This window comes from Catharus ustulatus, chromosome 5, assembly GCF_009819885.2.
Source record: "Catharus ustulatus isolate bCatUst1 chromosome 5, bCatUst1.pri.v2, whole genome shotgun sequence".
Classification (NCBI taxonomy): Eukaryota; Metazoa; Chordata; class Aves; order Passeriformes; family Turdidae; genus Catharus; species Catharus ustulatus.
This window is the reverse complement of record NC_046225.1, coordinates 73,926,333-73,952,979: the sequence shown is the minus strand read 5'-3', so window position 1 is coordinate 73,952,979 and position 26,647 is coordinate 73,926,333. Positions and strand designations below refer to the sequence as shown.

Genomic DNA, 26,647 nt, shown 5'->3' with positions numbered 1-26,647 from the left:
TGCTTGTCTCACTCATGAGCCTACCTCAGGGAATAATTGATACTGGAATAAAGTGTAGTGGAGGCTTCCTATATTTGTATCACCTGTTCGTTCCACTGTGGAGTGTGGATCTGGGTGGAAAGCTCAAGCTTTTGCTGTATTTTAATTACCTTTCCCTGATCATATGGTACAGGTTGTTGGCTAATTAAGGGTGGTTTCCAAATCAGGGCTCTGTACACACAAAATACCCTGTTATTTTCTCATCTGTCTAGACAGGTCCCCTAATCCAGTATTAAAATGCTGAAACAGGAGGAAAAACATTTTCTTGGAGCTTTCATGTGAAGAATTCACAGGAGCTTGCCAAAGCCAGGATTAAATAACTGGCCTAAACCTCTTCAGTTTCTACTGGATATACATGGCAGAAAAGATGTTCCTTTACATGGAAAATACATGGATCAAAGTGTTATCAGGAGAATGAGACAGGGTTGTAGAATGTCTGTGGGAAGGAATTTTCCCCTTCTGTTCTGCTCTAGTGAGACCCCACCTGCAGTGCTGGGGCCCCCAACATCAGAGGGATGTGGAGCTGCTGGAGTGAGTCTGGAGGAGGCTGTGGAGATGCTCCAAGGGCTGGAGCCCCTCTGCTCTGGAGCCAGGCTGGGAGAGCTGGGAATGTTCACCTGGACAAGAGGAAGCTCCAGGCAGAGCTCAGAGCCCCTGCCAGGGCCTGAAGAGGGCTTACAAAAAAGGAGGAGAGCAACTTTTTATACAGGCAGACAGTGATAGAACAAGCAGGGAATAGTTTTAAACTAAAGAGAGCTTTAGACTGGACATTAGGATGAAGGTCTTACCTATGGGAGTGGGGAGGCCCTGGGAGGCAAGCTGTGGCTGCTCTGGATCCCTGGAAGTGTCCAAGGCCAGGTTGCACAGGGCTTGGAGCAACCTGGGCTAGTGGAGGTGTCCCTGCTCATGGCAGGGGGTGGAATGGGATGAGCTGGAAGGTCCCATCCATCAGAATTCTGTGATCACCTCCTTCTGTTGGGCTGTGGCCGTTGGAAGCCGCTGCAGCGGCCGTTGGAGCTGCTGCAGGGCCCGTTGGGACGAGCTGCAGTGGCAGAATCAGAGTTTGCACACACTGTGCAAATCCCTCTTGCAGGTGAGTCCACAGAAGGGTGGATTGAGCTGAAGCTGTTCCACTTGAAACCAAACATTTTCAAAAGAGTTGTCAGAGCTCCAGTGGGACCACTCTCCTCTTCATGCCACTGCCTAAATCTCTGCCATCTGCAGTCTGGTGTCAGCTCCCTTCCAGAGAGTGGACATTGCTTGGTCAACACACATAAATTCTATACAATCCTGGAGAAAAAGGGACTCTCCAAATGAAACTGCTGTTTGCTTTGTGCTTCATTAGTTCCTGTGATTGTATACTGCAGTAGGCCAGCAGTGTTTTAAGTCGACCCTTCTGGTGATGGAAGAGAGGAGTAGGAATCTTTTTTCAGTGGCCAAATGTTGGGAGAGCTGAGGAAGAACTCAGAATGGATATCCAACAGCTTGGCAACAGGTAGAGGCAGCACACTTTGAGCTCCTTGGATGTCTTTGTGCTTGGGGAGGGAGGAGGGGGAGGCAAGGAATTGTGTGCGTGCTTTATCCAAATCACTGGGCATCAGCTGATTCCAGGGCTGATAAATCCTGGGCTGTGTGTTTATCCTTTGCAAGTTGGGACTCATGGCAGCTCAGGTCTGGAGGGGTAGGAATCTCTGCACCCTGTTCTTTGTGCTCCTGAGGGCAGGTGTGAACCACCCAGAACCAGTTAAGTACATGCTGGCTTTTGTGAATAAAGAAATCCTGCACTGGTCATCCCTAAGGCTGAACCTTAACCATGGGCTCAGGCCAAGGTGCCACCTACTGAAATGATCTGATGGGACCTGAAAAATGGGGGGAGATGGCAGTAAAAAGGTGTCTTCTAGGAGTTTACAAAGGAGAACAGGGTCCTGCTTAGAGGAGCAGTTGAATGGTGGAGATTTGGGTAGATTTGGACTAGCCAGGACTGGTGAAGATTTGAATCTCTCCTCATCTAAGCCTGAGGCTGACCCTGATGTGGCAGGACAGTGTTGGCTCCAGGGGTTGCATTTTGTGAAATTTTGGACTGGCCCTTGTTGACTTTGATCACTTGAAAGATTTTCCTGTCTGTCCCATTTTCTGTAATGGCTGGTTTGAGATCTGATCTCCTTGCTTTGAGCTAAATCCTCCTTACCTCCTCCCCTACTTAGAGGAACTGAAATTCAGGCTTTGTGGTTGCCACAGTGGCAAAGTGGAGCTTCATTGCTGGGTTGTGGAGCTTGTCAGCACTGGGGACGTGGTTCTCTTTCTTTTGAAAGTCTTCACCACTAAATTACCACTTTTGGAGGTTATATAAAAAGATGGGAGTCTGAAAGTCCTTTGACTTGTTTGGAAATAGTCTACATGGCATGAAAGGGTGGAGATTTCTGGAGTTCTTGGTGCTCCAGGCTATAAAAGTTATTTTGCATCCCAGCTTGACCTCAGTTATCCTTTCTGTGCATCTCATGTCGAAGGCTGGGTCTGATTCACTGGGCTTCTTAATTTTTGGATCCTTTTAACAACCTCAGAGGATAAGCTGGCTCTGAGCTCCCTGAACACACCTGCCTGCTTCCTCCTTCCTCCCACAGGTTCCTTAGAAAGAGAGCTTGGACGGCATGCAAAGTTGTGAAATATCTGCAGACAGCACGGATGATCCTCTTAGTAGTGGCCTACAGAGAAAGCGACAGCCTCGAATAGTCGTGATCGGTGCTGGGCTCGCGGGCCTGTCGGCAGCCAAGGCGCTCCTGGAAAGCGGATTCACGGATGTAACAGTCCTCGAGGCGACCGACCGCATCGGGGGCCGCGTGCAGAGCGTCCAACTCGGTGAGAGCCGTGCCTGCACAGGGCTGCTGGTGGCACCTGGGTGCCCACCAGGTCAAATTTAAGCCCGGGCTTTCGTTTTGTGATTGCGCGTAGCGGTGTCGGGAGGGTAAAATGGAAATCCTTGGGTGACTCTCAGGGTGGTTCTGTGCTGTCTCGTGTCTCAGTTCTGACCTGTGGATGATACAATTCCTCCAAAGCCATCTTCCCCTGGCCCCTGGAACTTGCTGTAATAGATAAGGTATCCTAGATACCAAGGTCGGGCCAAATTCCTTAAGAATTTGGTCGCTCTCTTAACACTTTGGAAGATAATTGGTTAGAAATTAGTCTGTGTAATTGGTCAGTTCACCTTTAGAACTTCTCACTTAGATTGGATGCTGTTGTTTGTATAAACTTTTATTGGCTGTAGTTTGAATCCCCCCTAAACCTTTGTTCTGAGAGAATCCTGCCTGACTCCCTTCTCATGAAACAAAGAGCTCGTCAAGTAAGATCTCCAGTTTTTCTCTGCTGGCTAAATGTGAGCTTCTGAGAGATAGCTAAATGATATTAGCGCTCTCAGCTCCTGGTAAATACCACCAGGGACCAAAAGGAAAGTCACACTGACCCAGGGCTTTCTGTGTTTCCATGAAATAAAAGATTTGGGTGGTTGTTTTCTCTCGCACAGGAAGAGCTCTGTGTAACAGGTCTGGGATTGAGTAACTGTATGCAGATGGTTTCCACCCAGGTTTTCCAGCTTGACTCTTTCCCAGAGCAGCCTGTAAATCTCCAGGCTGTTGAAGGGCTGTTTCTCAGGGCTTAGAGCCCTTGGAAAGGGGAAACCCCGAGCTGTTCTGCTTCACAAACAACCCCATTCATTTCCCTAGAACTAATTTACTGTGTAGGGCGCTACCCACTGGGAATCAGGCTGCTGGAAAAACATCTTCAGTGTATCCCTTTATCCTGATTTTCAGCTTTCCTGCCTCTGCAGCCTCCTTTCTTTGCATGTTATAAAGGTGCAGAGTCTGGATATTTGCATGCCAGATCAATTTAAAAATCTCTACAGGCAAAACTCCAGGAACAAACATTGTCCTTCTCAGCACAGGAGTCACTGAAGCTTTTCCTGGTATCCAGAAGGACATTGCCTGTCTCCTCTCTGCAGGAGGCATAAAGCTCTCAGCTTTTCCTGAATTGCTTTCCTGAGTTCAATTAACTAATTCTGTTTCTGATCCCACTCTGGGTATTAACTTTGCCCTCTTGCTGCTCTGCTTTCTTTTTATTTCTTAGGTGCTTATATCACTTACTGTATTCTAAACTCACCACAGTAAATAAACAGCAGCCTCCTGTGAACTTGCAGAAGGGAAACCGATGGAAAGGCAGTCGGAAAAATCTAATCTCCAGGGGTTTGAGTAGGGCACTTTACATTCTGCTGAGACTTGGCATGGAGGTTAGGATGGGAAGTGTGTCCTTTACTCACAATCTGCTATATTAAAAATATCCTGGATCGTGCCCCTGAGAGGAGGGAAGTGTGAAAGAGCTGAAATCTTTGGGGAGCAACAGATCATCCTCCCAGTGCACCTGTGAAATAGTTTTGGTGTTTTAGTACCCAGACTGATTCTCTTATCTTTGCCCACCTTCACCACTAACCTCCTCCTCATTAACACCTTTTCATTAACAGGAGACAAGAGGAGGTGTTTCAGTCTGGAGGCTATCTCAGAGTTTGTAGATACAACTGTTAGTTGCAGAGCAGAGACTGGCATCCAAAGTCTCAGTCTTTTAATAATTTGTTCAAATTACAAACTGTCTTTTCTTATCTTGTGCAAGCTCTCAAGGTTGCCCTGTGTGGGTGTGGGCTGCAGTTCTCTGCCAAGGTGGATCTGTGCTCTGGCTCTGGCCTCTCCCCTGTCTGCACACTTGACTAAAGATAAGATTTAAATTTCAGCAGAGCATCTAATTAGGAAGAAATGCTTTCCTGTGAGGGTGGGGAGGTCCTGGCACAGGTTGCTCAGAGAAGCTGTGGCTGCCCCTGGATCCCTGAAAATGTCCAAGGCCAGGCTGGACAGGGCTTGGAGCAGCCTGGGATAGTGGAAGGTGTTCCTGCCCAGGGCAGGGGGTGGGGGTGAGATGATTTTTAAGGTCCCTTCCAATCCCAAACCATTTTGTGGCATTGTGGCACCTTCTTTGGGATATATTTGAATCCTTCCCCCTTACAAGAGCCACACCTTGTAGGGGACAGTATTTTCCCTCAAGTGCACAGACTGTTGTTCTCAGCCCCGGGGAGTAATTTGAATATTCAGAGGTCTGATTCCAGCACAGGTGAGGCAGAGGGTTTTTGTGTTTGTGCATTGTGTGTTTCCTGCACATGACCTATGACATCTGTGTCCACTGCAGCTATTTCACAACAGGATACCCAAGGAATGGCCAGGGCTGCAAAGGGAAATATGGAAGTTGCTATTTGTATCCAGGAGGTTTGATGCACAGTCTGTGTGTTTCTCTTTTTTTTTTTTTTTTTTTTGTTGTTTGGCATGATTCATTCCAAGTAGATTAATATTGAGCCTAAAATCCTTTAAGGCCCTGAAAGTAAATTGCCTGTCTCTATTTAAAAGTATTTTATTTAATTTTACACTTCTAAATAATGAATCATTTAACTTACACCTGGTAAGACCTGGCTTATCTGCTTGGTAGTGATGATATTGAACATGAATATTACAGGCAAGAATTAGCTTTTAATTTGTTGATATTTGATTATGTTGCACACAGCTGAACAGGAAAACTTGGAACACATCACCACTGTCACCAAGCACTAAGGCAGCAGCACGACCTGCTGGCAAATCCTTTTCTTTCCAAGATGGGTGTCTCCAGCAGGATTGCTGTGCAGCAGAGACCAAGCTCCTGCATTCCTGCTGCTCCTTGCCATGGGCTGAGCTGCAGGAGGATTGCATTAACCAGGGGACTGCCACTTGCAATATTGATGAGCTCTGTTCTTTGGCTGCCTCTTCAGGCAGTTCCACCTGGCTGGGAGCTCTGGGATGTGTTGGAGTTGGTGGCACCTGAAGCATTCACATCTGTGTGTTGGTGCTGCTCTCTGAAGAAGGTGCTGTGGTGTAGAAACCTGGTGCTGTATTGCAGGGTTGGAAGGGCAGTCAGCACAGTTCTCCCTGACAAAGGGGCTGCTTGGAAAATGAGATCCATGGAGCTTCCCTCAGAGGCAGAGGCTCAGCCAGGGAACAGCATTCCTTGGAGCTTTCACCCTTGAAACCTGACTGTAGCACAGCTCAGTGCTGCAGTGCCTCTCTGCCTGAGCATACATTTACATGTTAAACAGCAAATGATAGCTGGGAACTGCACCATCCTTTCTTCATCAAGCAGGATCCTATTAACTACCCTGCTTAATCAGGCATTCCCACACTGCTGTGGGGATGCTGGGAGATGCCCAGCTCAGACTTCAACCAGCTTTGGCCTTCTGAGAATCTATCAAAACATGGGGGGAAGACACAACCCAAGCTTATTTTTAGTGCCTGCTTTCAGCTGCTGAACATCCCCCTGTGCTGTCAGCCCAGTCTGGCAGTGCTGGATTTGAGGGGGACAAAGCCATGGTGCAAATCCTGATACTTGTAAGGGATGGGGAGAGTGGGGTGACCAAACTCTTTGTGTTTTTCAAGCAGAGAGTACAGGTGATGAAAACAAAATGCATTTGGTGTTTAGGCTGACAGTGCCTGTTTTTAAAGAACCTGAAATATATAAATCTCCAAAGGCATAAATAGTAAAATACAGCCTATTTACTCATTTGGGAAATGGAAATGCATTTTTTATTGCAGTTAATCTGAGGTGTATTTGTAAATAACAACCATTTTTAGTCACAAGAGAAGGTTCAGTATTCAGGCCAATGTTGCAATCCACATTTTTCTACATCTCCCATGATGAGAACTGGAAACTGAGAGGGGCTGAATTTTTCCTTAAGTATCAGAGGTGTGTCACTGTGGTGGATCCTTATTGCAACATCCCATCCTTCTGGCAGTACCCAAACCTGTATCCCAAAGGACCAGTTTGAAGAATGCTGGCATTGTCTTTAAAAAACTCCCTTAAGGGATATTCACACGTGTTGTCCTTGGGCAGTTCTGCTTCTGCACATTTTATTCAGGGCTGAGCAGTGAGAAGCTTTGAGGAGAACAGGCTTCCCTAACCAATTTGGCTTCCTCTCCTGCAGGGCATGCCACTTTTGAACTGGGAGCTACGTGGATTCATGGTTCACATGGAAACCCAGTCTATCATCTAGCAGAAGACAATGGTTTGCTTGAGGAGACCACAGACAGCGAGAGGAGCGTTGGGCGGATCAGTCTTTACTCCAAGAATGGGGTGGCTTATCACCTCACCAACAACGGGCAGAGGATCCCGAAAGATGTGGTTGAAGAATTCAGTGATTTATACAACGAGGTTGGTGTCCAGCTGCTTGCTCAGGTGGTAGATTTGCCTGGAACACTGAGACCCTTTGGCAGTCAGAACATTCCAGGACGAAGGTAGAAAAACGGCGGTGTTTAATTTCTTTGGGGGAAGAAAAAAAAATCAACGCTAAATTTTCTCTTAATCTGCATCACTGCACCCCCTTTGTCCCTGATGTGGGATTAACTCTGTGGTGAGGAATAACAATATTTCCATGTTTGTCATCCATTTAATCACTTCCAGCAACTATTTCTGGTGGAGAAAGTTGCTACTTAATTAAAAGTGTAGTGGAGGGATCAAATTGCTCAACAAAGCAGAATGCAAAACCTTCGAAACAACCAGATAAATATTGTATCCCTGGGACTTTTTATTGGTTACAAATACTATGAAATGCTGTGAAAGTCAGTGCAGTGGGGCAGGAATTGTAAGGGGTTTTTTTGCATCAGAAAGAAAGGAGCATCTTTTCTGAGAGATTCGGACCAGCATGAACTTCAGTTGAAGGATATTTTAACTTTTTTGCTTGCCAAAGTTAATTATCATTATTCCCCACACACATTTTTTTAATGTTGCTTGTGAAGTACATTCAGAGGGGTCAGTGCAGACTGTCTGGCCCTCCAGGTAATGTGATCTCTCAGTGGGTTGTAGGAAATGGAACAAAACATGAATATTTTCATCAGGCTGTAGCCGTGCCTAAAACCTTCAGATTTTCATCTGACAGCAAACTTCAGTGTTTGACTCTTGGCTGAACACTCACTAGATTCAGGTTACTCTTGCATACTTTGTTTAAAAATATGGCTGGGAGCATTAGAAAAGTCACTGTAGCCTGTAAAGAATTATCAAGAGTTGGGTGGGGAGCAGAAATGAGGATTTTTTTAAATTTGAAAATATTTTTGGCACTGTCCTGTGTTTCTGAACTGGAATGGGTGATGGGATGGCACAAAATCGTTTCAGTTTTGGAGAGGAGTAGTAGGAATTTCAAAGAAATCTCATTGTGGGAAGGATTTGTCAACGTGTGGACAACATCTTGGACAAATGAAGGTGGATATAATTCATCTGAACAGTTTTTCATAGTACTGAATTAAAAAACAAATGAGAATTTTTCCAGGCAGCAAAAAAAGACAGGTGAGGTATGTGTGGAGGAAGATTAACAGCAACTGGGGCTAGAAAGAGTAAATGAAAAAATACTGCAGTGAGCAGCATTATTTATGTAAATGGAACACTGCCAAAGTGCCTGCAGGGCTTGGTGACCATCCTGTCTGGAAGATGATAGGAAAATCTCCAGCAAAGGGAGGGCAGACTCCAAAATGAGAAGGGAATACAAAGATGAGAGCCTCTTAACTTTGAGATAAACCCAGTAAGATAAAGGCCACAACAAGGTACCAGTGTTTTAGAAATGATTAATTCGGTAAATCTACCCTTTCTTTTAAAGAGGAGAGAAAGGGGCAGCCAGTGACATGAGAGAACAGCACATTAAAAGTTAATCTTCTTTACACAACACCTAATTAGCTTATCATTGCCACAGGATATCTTTATCTCTAGGAGACAGAAAAGGCTTTCACGTTTATGGCCTGTAAAAATGTCTGCAGCCACTCGTGGTGATAAAAAATATGTAAAGGACAGCTGGAGCCAAGCAGGGGACATCAGCCAGCCCCTTAATTGCTCCTGCTGGGAGGGGCTTTCTCTGCCTTCCTCCCAAGCCTGCTGGAATTTCTTGCAGGAGCAGCTCATGGTTTTGTTGAGCTGCTTGTCCCAGCCTCTTTGGGGTGCCAGGCTGGAGGATCTGTGCTGATTGAAGAGATTTGGCTGTGGTTTATTCCCTGCTCTGCCTGGGAAAGGTGGGAATTCAGGCAAGCTGTGTGATCTTGTAAAAATACCCAGTTAAATGGCTGTAGGAAATACCAAGTACCCTGGAGGGAGGGCAGCCAGGGGCATGTGCAGCAGGTGTGTGGCTTTGGGGACATTTTCCTCTGGCATAGAGTGCAGAGGGTGTTCCACACATGCTGAGTCTGCCAGGGGCATTTCTGGTTTGTGTTCTGTGGTGTCCCCCACTTCCCCAACACTGCTGTGAGAATGGTGAGACCCTGGCACTGAGAAACTGTGGCTGCCCCTGGATCCCTGGAAGTGTCCAAGGCCAGGCTGGATGGAGCTTGGATCAGTTTGGTCTGATGGAAGATGTCCCTGCCCATGGCAGGGAGGTTGGAACAATACAATCCTCAGTGTCCCTTCCAACCCAAACCATTCTGTGATTCTGTGGGGAGTTTTTTGCATGTTTGTTAGAGTTTATTTCATCTTTTTTTTTTTTTTTTGGTCAAAGTTCTGTTGCTTTAACTGGTGGTGAAATGAGTGCTGAGGAGGAATTTTCAGTTTTGCAGCTCTGGGTTTAGTTTTTTTTTTGGGAGGTAGGTTTTATGATTGGTTTTGTTAAAGCATCTTGAAGTTGTCCATTGTAAAAAGTCATCTACAGATCACTAAATCCTGAGGTCAGGGCCTTCCTTTGAGCTCCCAGGCCTTCCTCAGGTTTTTATCAGCAATCCCACCATCATACCATCTCATCCCTTCAGAGGAGGCTGAGACAGCCAAGGCTGTGACACACCCTGTCCTGAGCTGAAAAGAAAGAACCCCCCACAAAACAGCCAGCAACCCATGATGGATGCAAAGCCTAATCAGGGATGTAGGACTGGCATGAACAGTGGAAAATGCATTCCTGAATGAGCAAGGCTAAATTTGTCACCATTCCAAAGGCCTGCCCTGCATGCACAGCCAGCTCCCCACGCTCACACCCTGCCTGCCTCTCCCTGCAGCTGCTGCTGGGCTCCAGCCTGTGCCCTCTGCTCTGCTTCTCCACTGGGACTCTCTAGCCCTGCTTATCTTGTCATCTGGACACCAAATTCTAGGGAATTCAAAGTGAATTCAAAGTGCAGGGGGTCTCTCTTCAGTTTCACTGTGCATGTGGAGTCTGTGAAATGGGATTTTAGCAAGGCAGGGTCTCTCTGTGCTGAATTTTCCTGGAGTGAGAGGCAAAGCACCCCTGTACCTCCAGAGCTTTGCCTCACTAATTCATCTGGAAAGTCCTTAGGCTTTTTCCAGGCACTTATCCAATCTTTTTTGGCTGGCTTCTTCTACCTCAATACAAGTTTTGCTGCTTTTTTGTTTGCAGTAGCTTGAATTTGTAATAGCTGTAGGGATGTCTCACAGAAGACTTTATTTGGTTACAAGGAAGCAGAACAATCAGACTGCTTGAAGACTGCTGAGCTCTTCATTTCTCCAGCAGAAAGTTCCTTGGGAGAGGCTGTTCCCCTGCTCTGGGGTCAGCCAGGAGCTTGTGACTGAGGTGACCTGAATTCCCCTTGTGGAAGGACAGCAATGCCTTCAAGGAAGGTCTCCAGTCCTGCAGAGGATTCCCAAACACACATTGCCAAGGGACACACTGTGAAACAGGGCAGGACTTTTAGGATTTTCCTTCTTAGACCGTGTGCTGTGTGGGGCTGGCACTGCTCAGGGTCATTGTCACTGTTTGGTCAGTCCCCAAAAGGAAAGAGGCACCAACATGGGGAGGTTCCCCAGGGTGTGATGCCCACATCATGTGTTTGTAATCTTCCCACCTTCCACCCATTCCTTCTAGGATAACTGGGGAAATCCTGGGGCTGGGAGAGGATTTTGGCTTTTCTTGCTTATCCCACATCTGCTTGACTCTCAGGAAGAGTGGGACCTCTGAGGGTGATGTGTGCACCTTTGGGTCTGTGTGTGTATAACTCAGAAAATGTGAACAGGACAATTTATCTCTGAGTTGTTCCTGTTTCCCTGCTAAGTCCTCATTTCCCTTTCCAGAGAGGTGTTTAAAGCTGATTCCCAGCTATTAGTGAGAAGTGAGAAGGAAGTGGTGACCTGGACAGGTTAAATGCAGCTGGAAAATCACCCAGTGCATCACCAGCCTGATTTAGGAGAAGTGCCTGCTTTTACTCCAGCTTTTCAGCCAGGGTGTAGTCCCTGAAGAGCTGCTTCCCAGGAGCCCTCCCTTTAACAATCAGCTAATTAATGGCCTTGTTATCTGTCAGCTTTCTCCCGTGTGCTGCAACAGCTTCTGGGGGAGAGATGCAGCCAAAGAGTGACAATGTTATCCGTGCTCCTCACCCCCACCCCTGCTGGGCTTCCTGCCATCCCCAATTAAGCTCCAGTGCCTTGCCTTGCAGTTATCATGGAAAGCAGGAGCAAAGGGCCATCGAGAGTCACCGTTCCCTCCCTGCCTCTATTGCACTGACAGATGTCTGGCCTGGGAACAGCACAGCCCTGTCTCCATCAGGGCTTTTCACTGGACAGGGATTAAGTCACAGCAGTTTTTAAGCCAAATGAGAAAAAGACAATGCTGGGCATCGTCACCGGCGCTGACAGGAAGGAGTGTGGATGGGGATGTGCTTTCCTGACCTCCTTCAGTGCAGAGAAACTTCTTTATTTAGCTTTGTTCTTCCTAAGAAATTGCCTTTTCCTGTGGTGGAAGAGCACGTAGGTAGTAAATAAACATGTGGAAGAGGAAGCCTGTGGGTAACAGAGGGGACATCCCTGCTGGAATCCACGTTCCCTGCACAGACCCTGGTTGTGGCATGTCCCAAAGCTGGTCAGGAAGAAGATAGAAGTTGGAAACTGAAGTGAAGGTGTTTTAGGACTATGGACATTCAATTAACTCATTGTCATTTCTTGCCTTCAACCCCTTCTGTCCTGCAGACCCAGGGAGTTGGGTTCTTCAGCATGGAGAAGAGAAGGCTCCAGGGAGACCTTCCAGCACCTTCCAGGAGAGCTGGAGAGGGACTGGAGACAAGGGATGGAGGGACAGGACACAGGGAATGCCTTCAAACTACCAGAGGGCAGGGATGGATGGGATATTGGGAAGGAATTGTTCCCTGGGAGGGTGCTGAGCCCTGGCACAGGGTGCCCAGAGCAGCTGTGGCTGCCCCTGGATCCCTGGAAGTGTCCAAGGCCAGGCTGGACACGGCTTGGAGCAATCTGGGCTAGTGAGAGGTATCCCTGACATGGCAGGGGTGAGACTGGATGGGCTTGAAGGTCCCTTCCAACCCAAACCATTCTGTGAATTCCCTCAGAATGAGGGAAGGAAAACTGCTTAGAATTAGTGGCTACTTGAGATGTTCTCTGTCTTTTACTTCTTTTTTTTCCAGACAGGCTTCCAGGGCCACTTGTTCTGTCCCAAGCCAGGGGAGCTTTAGGGTGAGAAATGTTTAGGTCATCCTGCTGGGATGTGAGATTGCCAGTGGTAAGGGATGGGAGTTGATGCAGTCTGTCCTTTGGTTTTGCTCCCTGCTTGTATCAGCTGTGTGAAAATAGAAAAGCAAAGTTTGTGTGGACTGTCTGTGGTGTAGCTCTCCTTGCTGCTGGACATGGAGCTCTGGTTTGGATGCAGGGAAATTTTGAAGGGTTAACTAGAAAACCAGCAGAATCTTTCAGGTCATTCTTACCTTTCCCCAGGATCTTTGAGGGAAAGCCCATTTCTACTCCTAGGAACCCTTGCTGCTGAAATGCTGAAATGATTGTAGCAGTATGGGTTTTCAGATGTTACAAATTCCTGTTCCCAGTGACCCAGTGGTGGTGCCATAAGGGTGACAATGCTTTCCCCACCTGGGGAAGGAAAGCTTGGATAATTCCAATTCCAGACAGCACAGTTCTGCTCCTGCTTCATTGGAAATGTACCTGAAATGAGGTGTCCTCATGAAGCTTTTCCACAGCTTCTTACACAGGATGTGTTTGCTGCTCTTGTTTGTTAAAACACACATTTTGAGCATCCTTTTCACTCATTTATTGTGACAACATATCTCTCAATGTAGAACCTGCTGTTGTTTTTCCTTTTGTTTCTTACCTACAACAGCTTTGCCTCCTGTTCTTCCTCAGATGGTTCAGTACCCCCAAGAATCACAGAATATCCTGAGCTGGAAGTGACTTAGGAAGATCATCAAGCTCAGCTCCTGCACAGGAAAACCCCCAAAATCACACCCTGTGTCTGAGAGTGTTGTCCAAATGCTTCTTGAACTTGAAAAGCAAGGAAATAACAGGAGAAATAAGAAATCCTGATGTGATTAAACTTACCTGCTGTCTGATCAATGGGATGGCACCTCCAGTAAAGACTTTCCTTGATGGGTACAGCACAGAGAACTTATTCCTTCCTGCTCTCCTCCCTGTGGGGCAGTGAAGAATATAATGCTTAACAAAAACATAGCCAGGCTCACTTCTCCTCCAGCCAAGTGGTGACTGGGTTTTAGCAGGGCTTTGCTTGTCCTGTGAGTGTGTTATCTGCTTACAGAGCTCAAGCAGCTTATGAAAGCCGAGCTGATTGTGCTGACGCAAGGTCTGTGCAGCCTGGACCTGCTGCAAGTGCTTGTGGCCTCAGAAATCTGAGAACCAGGAGATGCTGGAACTGCCAAAGTTTCCTTTGCTGGAAGCTTTTGTTTCATACAGGGTGTTGGGCCCCACCTTTCTTGTCTGGGAATCTCCTTGCAATGGCTGTGTCCCAGGCAGTGTCTGAAATTCTCTTCTGTCTTCACCAGTCCCACTCATTTTCCTTGTGATTGTTTCTCCTCTGTTTTTATAGTTTATTCTTCCCCCCATTTTTTTTAATTCTTTCATTATTTTCTTTAATTTCCTCCTCATCCCTTGCTTGTCAACTCAGCTTCCTCCACTGGCTCATAGAGCTCCTCTCTCTCCTACCACTGCAATGTTACCCTTTCCTCTTCTTCCCTCTATTTTGCCTCCTCAAATTTACTTTTTTCCTAAAACCCACAATAAAATCAAGCTCTTAGGGGAAACTGGAATGGAAAGAAGATAAATTAGCAGATTAGACCTACCTGCAGGGAATGGGAAGCTCCAGGAGCTTTTGAAGGCAAGGCTGCCACATTTTTGCCAGCTTTGTACCAGATATTTACTGTTGCCTTCAAGTTCTTGACATGCCCAAATCATCTGTCTCCAAAAAATGACCATAAACTGTATTAAAACCATCTTTGACAGGAAAAACTCCCAAAGCAGGGACATGCCCTGTGCTTGTAGGAGTATTGTGCACCCTGTGGCATGATGTGAATGAGAAGGGGACACATTCTGGACAAACAAGTCATTAATGGGATATGCTGCATTTCTGAAAGTCATATTTTGAAAGCTTTCCTGTGTTAAAAGGTTCCTCTGGAGTTTTGTTTTTTTTTTTAGAAAGGAAGAGCCATGATGCAATTGCAGTCTCTTCTGTCAATGTTGTAGATAGAAATACAAGTTATTCCAGGCAGCTGCAAGCAGAGGGATGAAGTGAATGGTGTTTCCTTGCCTTTAAGTAGCTTGTGTGGAATGCTGGGGTTAAAAAACACCAGGAATATCTTCTGCAAAGAATAAGGAAGGGTTTTTGCTTAGAGATGTCACTGTTTTCCATGGATTTCTACCTGTCCTGTGCTCAAGTAAAACGTGTGTGCATGCAGAATTTCTTTGGTGTTTGTCACTTCCAACAGAAAAAAACCTGTGAAACTGAATTCACCCACTCTGGTGGATTCCTTCTATATAAAGGAGAGGGTGGAAGGGCTGGTTTCAGATTAGAGCAAGCTGGGATTGCACTGGGACACGGAGGTGGGAGAAGAGCTGGTGCTTTTTGTCGGATGTGAGGGAGGATGTGGGTTCTGCTGGGAGGAGGAGATGATCTGAACACGCTGGCACAGGTGAAGGAGCATCCTGCTGGTAATCCTGTGGCCCATCCTCGTGTCCTGTCTCTGGCAGGTCTATAACCTGACTCAGGAGTTCTTCCAAAGAGGTAAACCAGTCAATGCTGAGAGCCAGAACAGCGTGGGCGTTTTCACGCGGGACGTCGTGCGCAAACGCGTCAAGGCCGACCCGGATGACACGGAGGCCGTCAAGAGGCTGAAACTGGCCATGATCCAGCAGTACCTGAAGGTATGTGTGCACATCACTGGGGTGTTTTGTTTCTGTTTAAACAAATCCTGAACCTCAGGCACCTGCCTGAGCCCTGCCCAGCCCTGGAAATTACTTTCTGTGCTCTCTTGCAGTTTGTGTTTCTGTTGACAACTTTCCCTGCTGACGCAGATCCAAAGACATTGGGCTGCAAGGAATAATGCCTTTACTTTTTCTTTTCTTCTTACCTTAAACCCCCAGTTTTTTTAATAGAAGGGGCTTACCTAGGCCTTGTTAAATTTCCTGGTGTGATTTAGTTTCTTTACCACCTGAAGCTACTCTGTTGTCAAGTTCCTTTAGTAATATCTTATCTTACCTGCACCCCTGATCCTGCCTGAGTGCTTTTGCCTCTCAGAGACCAGAAGAAATGTAACTTTGATGCTAGTAATTTGCTGAAGAAATCCCCAGAAAGCATTTTGAAGGCAAAGTAATAAAATCTAAGATAGATTGTATAAAACCAGCTTTCCAAATGGCTTCCATAGTTCTTTTTATCTCCTTGGTGCCTTGGCTAAATGAGTTCTCTTTGGGGTGAGGACTTAATGCTGCATCAAGCACTCCACAAGTAAAGTGTATCAGTCATTTTTATTTCAATTAGAATGACTTAAAAGCTTCTGAAATGAGGCAGGGGAGGCAAGCAGCACTTTGTCATTTTTTCAGGTGGGAAGCTAAACCAAAGAGGAATAAAGACCTAAAGAGTCTCACAGGAGATTTGAGAAAAAGCTGAGGTTTGAACCCTGCTGTCCTGAGCCTGATAGCTCAGCATCCTCACCCAAAACCTTTTATCACAGGGTGTCTCCACAGCTGCCACCTAAAGCTCAGTTATTTACTGTGTTACCCATATAAAGCAGGGTTAAGTCATTGGATACAGCTCCGGTTTTCCTGTGGTTTCTCCTGTGTTTGCTCCAGGCTGTCACAGTCTGAGCTGTTTCTGCAAGTCTTGCAAATCCCTTCTCATGCAAATACCTGAGAACAACAAAGCTTCTCATACTTAAGACTATCAGATGACAGAGTGGGGATTAACCTGTCTTGGGTTAGAGTCTTGGTAGCTGCTTGTTTTTTCCCCCTGGCATTTTGCCTTCATGGCTGAAAGAATCAAACAGCCACCAGTGTTTAACTTCAATATGAGGAGTGTCCTGTTGGAGCATCCAGGCAGGCTGAGATCCCATGTGCCATGGGTTTTGTCTTGTGTGACCCTGGGGGAGGGCTGGGAACTGCTTGGGTGGGATGGAACCCACCAAGTTCAAAGTCTTCACTCAGTCCCCAGTGGAGTCGTCAGGCAGTGACCAGGACAGGTTTGGAGCTGCTGGTACAACCCTGACTTGTTCTCTTAGTCCCAGCACAGACTCCTGCCCTGCACCAGGGTGCTCCACAGAGTCTAGGCTTGTCAGGCTTTCAAGCACAGTCATTAAAGTGTGGAAAGGCCTGGAAAACAGGTCAGAGGGTGAGGCAAGGAATTGTAATATTCCTTAAAATGCTTAGAGAATTACAGTGTGCGAGCGATTGTGACTCCGGCGATGTGAAGATTTTAAGATCACCGTGTCCCGTGCATCAGGATTATCATTAGAAGCTTATCACAAGACAGACCAAACATCCTGCCTTTGTTCCAGGGATTGTTGGGAGCTACAGCTATGCTTAATGCTCCTACAAACATTAACCGACGGGTTAATGGATCTAAAGCTTTGGTAATCACATCAAGCACACGTGGCTCACATCTTGGCATTTCCCTTTCCCGTCTCCTTCAGTTCCTCCTGTGCTGGGTCCTCTCACCTCTGGCAGATTGTTAGCTGGCTGATTGCTGACTGTTTGACAGCACGCTGAAAGCTGCAGACAGCAGAAATAGCTGCCAGAAGTTGTTCGTGGCTCCTTGTGGGAACATTTATTAGCGCTGGAATGAGCATCTGAGGAATGCAGCTCCAGGTTCTGCTGTAGGAGCACCAGGCAGCAGCTCCCTGGGTTTTAAAGGATAGAAAACAGAATTTTAACCCACAATTGTGCAGAAGCAAAGACATCATGGTGTTGTAGATTCACAGATTGGTTTGGGTTGGAAGGGATCTTAGAGACCATCCAGTTCCCTCCCCTGCCATGGGCAGGGCACCTTCCACTATCCCAGGTTGCTCCAAGCCCCAGTGTCCAGCCTGGCTTTGAAAACACGTCCAGGGCTGTGGCAGCCACAGCTTCTCTGTGCCAGGGCCTCCGCACCCTCACCTAAATGAGGAAGAATTTATTCCTCATATCTAATTTATTTGACCATCAGTTTAAAGCCATAATTCTTTCTCCTGTCACTCCATGGCCTTGTCCAAAACCCCTCTCCAGCTCTTTTGTAGCACCTTTAGGTACTGAAAGGTGTCAGGAGGTCTTGCCAGTGCTTTCTCTTCTCCAGACTGAACATCCCCAGCTCTCAATTTGTCTCCAGATCAGAAGGGCTCCAGCCCTCTGGTTTCTGAGCTCTGGATGATGCTGCTCAAACTCTTTACCCTGACAAAATGGTTTCTCTGGTTGCAAGAAAGACTGAGGATTGATTTTTGTCAGACCATATGGCCAAGCACTTCTTTACTAGCAAAACTAATCTGGTTTCAGAGTGGAATTCAGCACTCTCATCTCACACAGCTCCTCTGTGCCCTTGCAGAGCTGGGCTGTGGCTAAAGGAGTTGCTCTGTGGCAATGTTGCTTTTGTGTTGCTTTTCCTTAGGTAGAGAGCTGTGAGAGCAGCTCCCACAGCATGGATGAAGTCTCGCTGAGTGAATTTGGGGAATGGACCGAAATCCCCGGGGCTCATCACGTCATTCCTTGTGGTTTCATTAAAATCGTGGAGCTCCTGGCCCGCTCCATTCCCAAGTCTGTCATTCAGCTCCGCAAGCCGGTCAAGTGCATCCACTGGAACCAGTCGGTCAGCAAGGAGATTGAGAGGGTGGCTGACCACAACAGTGACCTCCCCGAGGAGAACAGGGCCTCCAATGTCTTCGTAGAGTGCGAGGACTGTGAGTTCATCCCAGCTGACCACGTCATTGTGACTGTGTCCCTGGGAGTCCTGAAGAAGCGCCACGAGAGCCTGTTCCATCCCCGCCTGCCTGAGGACAAGGTGATGGCCATTGAGAAACTGGGAATCAATACCACTGACAAGATCTTCCTGGAGTTTGAAGAGCCTTTCTGGAGCTCTGAATGCAACAGCATCCAGTTTGTCTGGGAAGACGAGGCGGAGAGCGAGAGCTTGACTTACCCTGAGGAGCTGTGGTACAAGAAGATCTGCAGCTTTGATGTGCTGTACCCACCCGAGCGGTACGGCCACGTCCTCAGTGGCTGGATCTGTGGAGAAGAGGCTTTGATTATGGAGAAGTGTGATGATGAAACTGTGGCAGAAACCTGCACCGAAATGCTGCGTAAATTTACAGGTCAGCCGTGCTCTGGTGGGAGAGGGAGCGTGGGGCTGGGGGATGGAGTAACCACGAGGAAGGAAATGCTTTCAAGTCATTTTTAGTCCTCTGGCATTTTGTGTCCCTTTGAATGTGCGTGTGCTTCCAGCATAGCTCCTGCCTGGGTGTGCCTGGGAGCTATTTATACAGAGGGGCTGATAAAGCAGCTCAGGAAGTGGTGGGCAGAAGTGCTGGAGGATTCCACATCCTCTGCTTTTTTGAATCACAAATAACTCTTCAGCAGCTGAAGCTGTTGGGCTCTGAGGGTTGATCTCAGCTGTTGAAGTTGAACCTGTTTAGATAAGCTGAGGTGTGGTTTAACACACCCCTGACTTCCATTCAGTATCAACTCAATTCATTGATCTTGAGAGTTGCCATTCTCTGGGTGCATCACTGAAACCTTGCTGGACTTCACAGATTTCATGTTCTGTGATCACACATCTGTGATCACTTTGGACCAAGGCAAATCTTGGGTGTATTACACTGAGAAAATCCAAATGAAATCACTTAAAGCAATAATACTTGGGTACTGGGCTTTAGTTTGTCCACAGTCACTTCTCTAGAGGTCACACACCTTCCCAAAAAAAAGGGGATTTTTTGGTCTCAGAGTCTTTGACATCTTTTGATGGAAGACAGCTGTAAGGTAGTAACACTGAAAGAAATAGTGGTGGACCTAATAGCAGTTTTGAAATAAGGGTTTTGAATTTTTACAGAATTACAAGCAGTTGCAAGAGCAGCATCCTCCAAGATTAGCTGTGATTTTGCTATTTTAGAAGTGGCTCCTGTGATTAGATGATTTGTATCTTCCTGCTAGCTGATGTTAGCCCAGTCTCAGCACTCAGCAGGTTTCCAACCTTACCTCTTGTCCATGGAACTCCAGCTAACTGAAGAGATTTGCCTTCACAAGTGCAGCAGCTTTCCCCTGTCTTTACTGACCATTTGCTACCAACAACGTGGAGATTCAGAGAGTCACAGAATCACAGAATATCCTGAGTTGGAGGGGACACATCAGGATCATCATGTCCAGCTGCTGACCCTGCACAGGACACTCCAACAATCCCTTTGTGCCTCAGAGCATTGTCCAAATGCTTCTTGAGCTCAGCCAGGTTTGGTGCTGTGACCATTCCTTGGGGAGCCTGTCCCAGAGCCTCTGGGTGAAGAACCTTTTTCCTGAAAGGCCCTGGAATCTGAGGACTTTCTCCATAACAGCCAAAAGAGGTTTTACCACTCTCTGCAGGAGCTCTGGGGTAGGGACTCTGGATTCACAAGCTCTGATTCAGTGCCCAAGCCTGCATCCTTGTTTCAGCTGTGCCTCCTGAGCTGTTGGTGTTCAGGGTGTCCCCATGTCCTGTGTCACATCAGTCCCTCTTTCCCCTGACCCCAGCAGGGAACTGCTGCTCTACACAGGCTTAGCAGGAGGCTCTTCTCTCACAGGCCAAGTTATTGCAGTGCTGAATGCAACCTTTGTTGCAGCTTTTCTTGTTTAAGGCCTATTAAAAAAAAATAAATCCAAAACTCACTTCAGTTCATCAGTGGGAATTTGGCTCTTTGGGTCTGTTGTAGTTTGGCACGTGGGAGTTTTCTCTCCCTCTTCTTTCTTGGGCTTCTTCACACTGTTTGTATGTGTTGGATGTTCCTCTGCTCCCAGCATGGAAAATGTGCTGGCTCTGGGCCGTGGCTCTGTGCTGCAGTTGCTGTTCCAGCTGATGCTGCACCTGGTCACTGTCCATCAGGCTCTTCCACAGAGCTAATCTCCAGGTTATCTCTCCCTGGAGAATTCCAGACTGGATTTACCATTGCCTTGCCCTGCAATGAGCATTTTGTGCATCAGCTGAGAAGTTGCCTTGCAGCTGCTCAAAACTGTGAGAGGAAAACAGTTCTTGGAGCACCCAGCATGACCTGTTCCACTTTTTGCTCCCAAAACCCTTTTTTGTAGAAAACCTTTTCACAGCTCTTGCAGGATTCCCTGTTTGTCTTGCTCCTGTTCTCCCTAGAGGTTCCCAGAAGGAGCAATACCTCAGGGCTGATCTGGGCTGGGTGCCAGAATGGCTGAAATAACAGAAGTGTGCTCAGCTCTCTGGGCACCTCCCTTCTTCTCTGCTGGTTGTTGCAGGGGCTCTGTGAGAGGGGATTAGACCCATGATACACGTACAGCCACTTCTGAGCATGGCTGCACTCCTCTGGTCCAGTTTCAGCTTTGAAAGCCTCTCCCACCACTCAAGTTCACAAAAATCAGCTAGCCAAGTTAGGAACCTGGTAATTAGTTGTGCCAGGGTCCTGACTCCATGGAAAACCTGGATCTCCCACAAGGCAGCTCAGAACTCACTCAGTGCTCTGTGACATCATCTGAAGCAACTTTTCTCTACTGAGTATAGAGGGAGCCTTATATTCAGTAATGAAGCAGATACTTTGAACCTTTTAATGTTCACTTTGCCTGTTGTGGCTTTCATGTTCTGGGTATGAAATGCCCCATGCTCTTACTCTTGTGAGAAAGAATTAATGCATTACCAGGTAGGTTCCCATCTTTCACTGTGTTTTCCCAGTCTGTTGCTCAGGGTGGCCTTTCCTTTGGCTTCAGAGTAAATTATACCAGTTTTAAGTTAAATCCATTCTTTTAGGCTCACACTGAGAATCTCTCTGAGAACTGACCTTGAATTTTCCTCTCAGCTCTGTGTTGGGGATTATCTGGCTTTGCTGTGAAAAGCTCTGAGGACTGTTCTAACCTAAGAACCATCAGCAATTACTGCTTTTCACAACTGGATGGTGAAAAGCAGTGTCCTCCAAATCTGATTAAATGGAATACCTCAGAGCAATTAGGAGCTTGCTGTGCCTTCTTTGTTGGATAAGCTCCCAGAGTTAGAAGCCAGAGGCTCCCTGCTGAAGGGATCACTGGAGCCTGGCAGGCTGCAGCTGGAGATGCCCTGAGTTTTCCTCCCTGACCTCTAGTTATTTCTCTGGAGGGAAACAGATCTGTTTTAGGTTCTGCATCACATCTCCCAGTCCCATGTGGGTGTCTGGGGTAGCCACTCTGGTGGTTGTAGTCACTGGTGTGGGAGCACTACTGCAGATTTCCCTTGGTGGAATCTCAGATCCACCTCTCAGGTAGGGAAATAAATTTGGGTGCCTTAATTTAGATTGGTGAGTTGATTTTATGGTCATTCAGTCAGCCCCATAACCAATAAATCTCTGTATCCACACCTCCCAGGAGCTGAAGAAAAATGGGATTCTGTGAGTTGTCTTCCATAGCTTCACAAGTGGAAGTCTGTGGCATGAAGATATGTGCCCTCCTGTTTTAGTGAAGGCCAGCATCCCTTTTTGAGCCATTTAATCTCTTTGGATGGTGGAAACTGAGAAGTTTCCACATCTGTGTTGTTACTTTTATCTGTAGACAAAGGCAAGTTTGCCCTGTTTGGAAGCAAAATGAGAAAGTCCAGACAAGTATTATTCCTTGAAGGACTGTGCCTCTCAGTCTTTGTAGTTTCTGTCTTCAAACAAAGCTCAGAATCAGAGCTTATGCTATGTGCTCCTGTCTGACCTTCAACCAAAACCCCCTCTGGGGCTGCTGATTTTCCTCTAAGAAACAGCTGCTTGCATTACAAGGTGCAGAAATGCAGAGTGCAGGGGCACAGGAGCTGCACACTTGGGTCTTGCTGGGGTGGCCTGATGTGCTGGACACCCTGGAAGGAGCTCTTGGGGATGGGTGTGGATATGGAAACATCCACAGCTATGGAAGAGGCACCACTGCAGAAACTCTTTATTTGCAAACCCCTCATGGGCTGTTTTAGTGCAGTGCAGTGGGATGGGTGCCTGCCTTGGCCCTGCCTGGGGGGTGTTCTCTGACAGCTCCCATGGAGTGCTCTCCTGGGCTTTCCCACAGCCCTCAAAAATAAAACATGATAACTTATTTCCTTGACACATCTGAGCTCCCAGTTCTCAGACTCCCTTGGGCTTTCCACTTCCAGGCATTTCTGCTTTGAAGAGTCTTGCAGGAACATACTTTAGAGGCCTTTGTTATGCAAAGCTGTTACTCCTGAAACAACATTGCTTAGTAGGATGTGTTTTGTTTGTGGGATATATTTATTTGCTAGTCTGTGCCATATTTTGATCTGGTGCCTGGTTTTAAAGTGTTCACAGAGTACTCTGGGCAGGCCATCCTCTGCTTTGTTCCAGCCCTTACCCACAGCTCTGGCTGACAGGATACTGTTAAAAGCAGAAACTGAACCAGGATCTGCTCTTGACTTTAAGGAATTGAAGGCACAGCTAAATAATAGTTCTGAGAGCTAAATAATGCAGTGCCTAACCAGTGTTTACATGGGGGTGTCTCCCTCTAAACTGGGATGAAGAAAGTGGGGAAATTTGGGTTGTCTCATGGCAGGCTGAACAGAGTCACAGAGTCAGGGTTTGAAGCAGGTGTAGGATGTGAACATCTCAAAACTCCTGCTTTTTGTTCTGACAATCTTTTGGAATCACAGAACTACTTAAGTTGGAAAAGCTCCTTAAGATCATCAGTCCCAACCATTCCCCAGCACTGCCAATCCCACCACTGCCCCATGTCCCCAAGTGCCACATCCGCACAGCTTTTAAATCCCACCAGGGATGGGGACTCCAGCACTGTCCCGGGCTGGAAAACCCTTCCATGAAGAATCATGGAATGGTTTGGGTTGGAGGGGACCTTTAAGATCATGCAGTGCCCTTGCTGTGAAAGTTTTAGACTCAACCCAAGCAGCTGAATCTTGCCTGGATATGTGATTTTGCCTGAAGGGTGGATCTTGGCTCCTGCAGAGGGAAATTCTCTTCATTGGAATTCTCCAGGTCCCCCTGTGCCTCTCCTGCTATGCCAGACACATGGACTCCAGTAAGAGCAGTGGCACTGAGATGGTCCCAAAGCAGCCTAGCAAGAGGATCTCCAGAGTGTGACTCTCCCTGTTTGTACCCGAGGCTCTTGTGCCACCAGCTGGTGGCTGCAGTCCTGGATCCAGTGTTCTCCAAGGTCTTTGGGATGGGGACAGGATGATGACCCTGTCGTGGATGCATTCTTCACCTCTAGGTCCTACATCCTCTTAGCAGTGGAAATATCTAGAAATCCTACTTCCAACCTCAAAAGCCATGCCTTGTGCATTAAATAAACAGAGTCTCCTGGACTGTGGCTTGATTTGGGGGGCAGCTGTATGGGAAGCTGTTGGAATGAGGTAATACAGGTTTTGAGAACTTTATGACAAGTTTTTCAATGTCCCCTCATAACAAAGATTTATCTTCTTTCCTCTTTGGAGGCTCATGTCTCTCACAAGGCTACCTAAACATCCTATTTAATATGAGCACTCAATTAAATACCTAAATTTTGGTGAGATTCATCGTATGCTTGATTACCACCAGGCTCCCCACTGTGACCAGAAGATGCTTTGTATTTTCAAACCAGGCTGTGTCCAAGGTTCCTAAACGTTTTAATGATCCTTTCCAAAATAAATCACAGAATCATTTAAGTAGGAAAAGGCCACCAAGGTCATGAAGTCCAACAATATCTTTGGTCAATCCCCACCTTGTCAAGCAGAGCAGGGCACTTAATGCCTCATCCAGGTGTTCCTTGGACACCTCCAGGGGTGGGGACTCCCTCACCTCTCTGGAAAATGAAAAGGGAGGCAATATCTGTTACATAAATTGCTAAAACTCAGTAATGGAAAAGAGATCTGCTGTGGGGGCTGTGCTAGGATGGATGTTGAATAAATCAGAATCCCCACCACCCACACCTTGCTCTGCTCTCTTCCCTCCTGGACACAACCTGACTTTTTCTTTCCCCGCAGGGAACCCAAACATTCCGAAACCTCGGCGGATCCTGCGCTCCTCCTGGGGCAGCAACCCCCACTTCCGAGGCTCCTACTCCTACACCCAGGTGGGGTCCAGTGGGGCTGACGTGGAGAAACTGGCCAAACCACTGCCTTATGCTGAGAGCTCCAAAACTCCTGTGAGTATGGCCCAGACAATACAGCTGACAGGTGTTTGGGGAGGGAGATTCAAAGAGAAAATCGCTGCTTTGCCCTCCAGCAGTGTGTTTTCCCCTTTTTTTTTGATAACTTCATCTCTCCCTGAATTTACCACATGGAATGTGTGATTTTTGGAATTGTGATATCTGCATTTAATGACCATCAGCCCTATTGTCCAGTTCAGAATTCCTCAGGAAAGCACATGCTAATCTGTTTTAAAGATTATTATTATGATGACCCTGCTAATGGCTAGGTCTGGATGTGTCAGGGGTGCATATTAGGAAATCTTTCTGTGCTGGCAGTGCAGGCTGAGGGAGGCCCAGTCCTTGGCAGGGGATGATGAATTTTCTCCCCAGACACTGCCTTTGCTTTCTGAATTTAGCAAGGAGAGCTGAGCACACATGGAGGTGGTTACACAGCTCAGGAACACATTAAGCCAAACTCACCCCATCACTCAGGGTTATGTGTCCAAATCCAAGGGCTGATGAAAATGCAGCCTTCAAGCAGCTGCCCAGTCCATTTCCTCCACCAGAGCCTGGCCCCAACAGAAATAATTTTATTCAGTGCAGAAATCTACTTAGGAGCTTTAGGAATCTGTGTAGTTCCCAGGGAAATCCTGCCTCAAATCTGAATTGCAGTTCTAGCAAGCACCTCCCTGTTGGTATAGGAGATACAAAGCTGTGTCTCACCTCTGAGTTTTGAGATATGACTGTTACTCTTGTGAAGTTGCTGTCCAGAAGAAAAATTCCCTGAATGCCTAAAAGGCTGCAGTGTAATTTAGGGGAGCAAAGGGAGGAGATGGCACAGAGCAGGTGCTCTGTGCAGGTTTGTTTAAGGTTTTTGGAACTGGTACCTTGTGGTGTATCCATGGGGATTTTGAGCACTCCAGAACAGATGAATGCCCCTGGATCCCTGGAAGTGTTCCAGGATCCCTGGAAGTGCTCCAGGCCAGGTAGGGCAGGACTGGAACAACCTGGGCTAGTGGAAAAGTGTCCCTGCCCATGGTAGGGGTGGAACTGGGTGAACTTCCAGGTCCCTTCCAACCCAACCCATCCTGTGTGGGAGGGCACAGAAAGTTTGTCTCCTTTTAGCCTCCCAGCTGCTTCCCAGTGAGCTGTGCTGACGTGTGCCCCTCTGCTGTGCCCTGCAGCCCATGCAGGTGATGTTTTCAGGGGAGGCCACTCACAGGAAGTATTACTCCACGACCCACGGTGCTGTGCTGTCTGGGCAGAGGGAGGCTGCTCGGCTCATCGAGATGTACCAGGAGCTGCTGCAGTGCCCAGCCTGAGGGAGCCCTGCCTGACCACCCCCACCTCCCAAATCCTCCTGCAGCTCTGGGGAGAGGGGTTCTGTTTTCTTTCAGTTTGCAGTAGAGCAGCTTTTTATCTTTTCTATTAAAATAAAAATAAAAAATTGTTAAAAATGTTAGTCATCAATAGCTTCATTTCCATGTGCTGTATTGTTAACAGGGAAGGGTGCTCCTTTTGGTCTGGTAAACTGTTTCTCTGTCATTTTAATTCTAATTTCACTTTTGGTGCCTATCATGTTTGTTTTGTTTTCTTTTTCCTTTCTGTATTGTAAGTGCCTTCTATACTAAAATAAATGTTGTAATAAAAACTGGGTGCTGTGGTACTTCCTGGACACTCCACTTGGTGATTTCCAACTCTTTTATTCAACATTACAAAAACAGGATTTTTTTCTCTTCCTATAAAATTTGGAGCAGAAGGAAAACAAGTTGAAAATAGGTCAGAAACACATTACACAAATGCTGTTTGTATGGAAGAATCTCTCTGAAGTGGAGATTTCCTGTGCCAGCAGTACAATCCTGACCAGAGAGGTGTGGTTAGGGCAGAGCTGACAGCACTGTGGTCACTGTGGTCACTGTTCCAGAACTCATGGAGTGTTTGAACAATGCTCTGAGCACAGGGTGGGATTTTTGGGATGCCCTGTGCAGGACCAGGAGTGGGATTTGAGGATTCTCAAATTTGAGATTCTCAAAACTGAGGATTC

At 47.0% G+C, this 26,647-nt stretch overlaps 1 protein-coding gene across 1 annotated transcript in view; it reads left to right on the top strand.

The window, feature by feature from the left end:
* The window catches only part of SMOX (spermine oxidase), a 49,527-nt gene extending 23,242 nt beyond the window's left edge, over nucleotides 1–26,285 (top strand). Inside the window, exons 2-7 of the mRNA XM_033060379.2 lie at nucleotides 2,661–2,895; nucleotides 7,076–7,302; nucleotides 15,058–15,231; nucleotides 17,939–18,638; nucleotides 24,458–24,618; nucleotides 25,788–26,285. Of these exons, the coding sequence (XP_032916270.1) occupies nucleotides 2,688–2,895; nucleotides 7,076–7,302; nucleotides 15,058–15,231; nucleotides 17,939–18,638; nucleotides 24,458–24,618; nucleotides 25,788–25,925 (1,608 nt within the window). The 5' untranslated portion in view covers nucleotides 2,661–2,687 and the 3' untranslated portion in view covers nucleotides 25,926–26,285. The remainder of the gene's footprint in view (nucleotides 1–2,660; nucleotides 2,896–7,075; nucleotides 7,303–15,057; nucleotides 15,232–17,938; nucleotides 18,639–24,457; nucleotides 24,619–25,787) is intronic.
* Nucleotides 26,286–26,647: the final 362 nt, after the last annotated feature.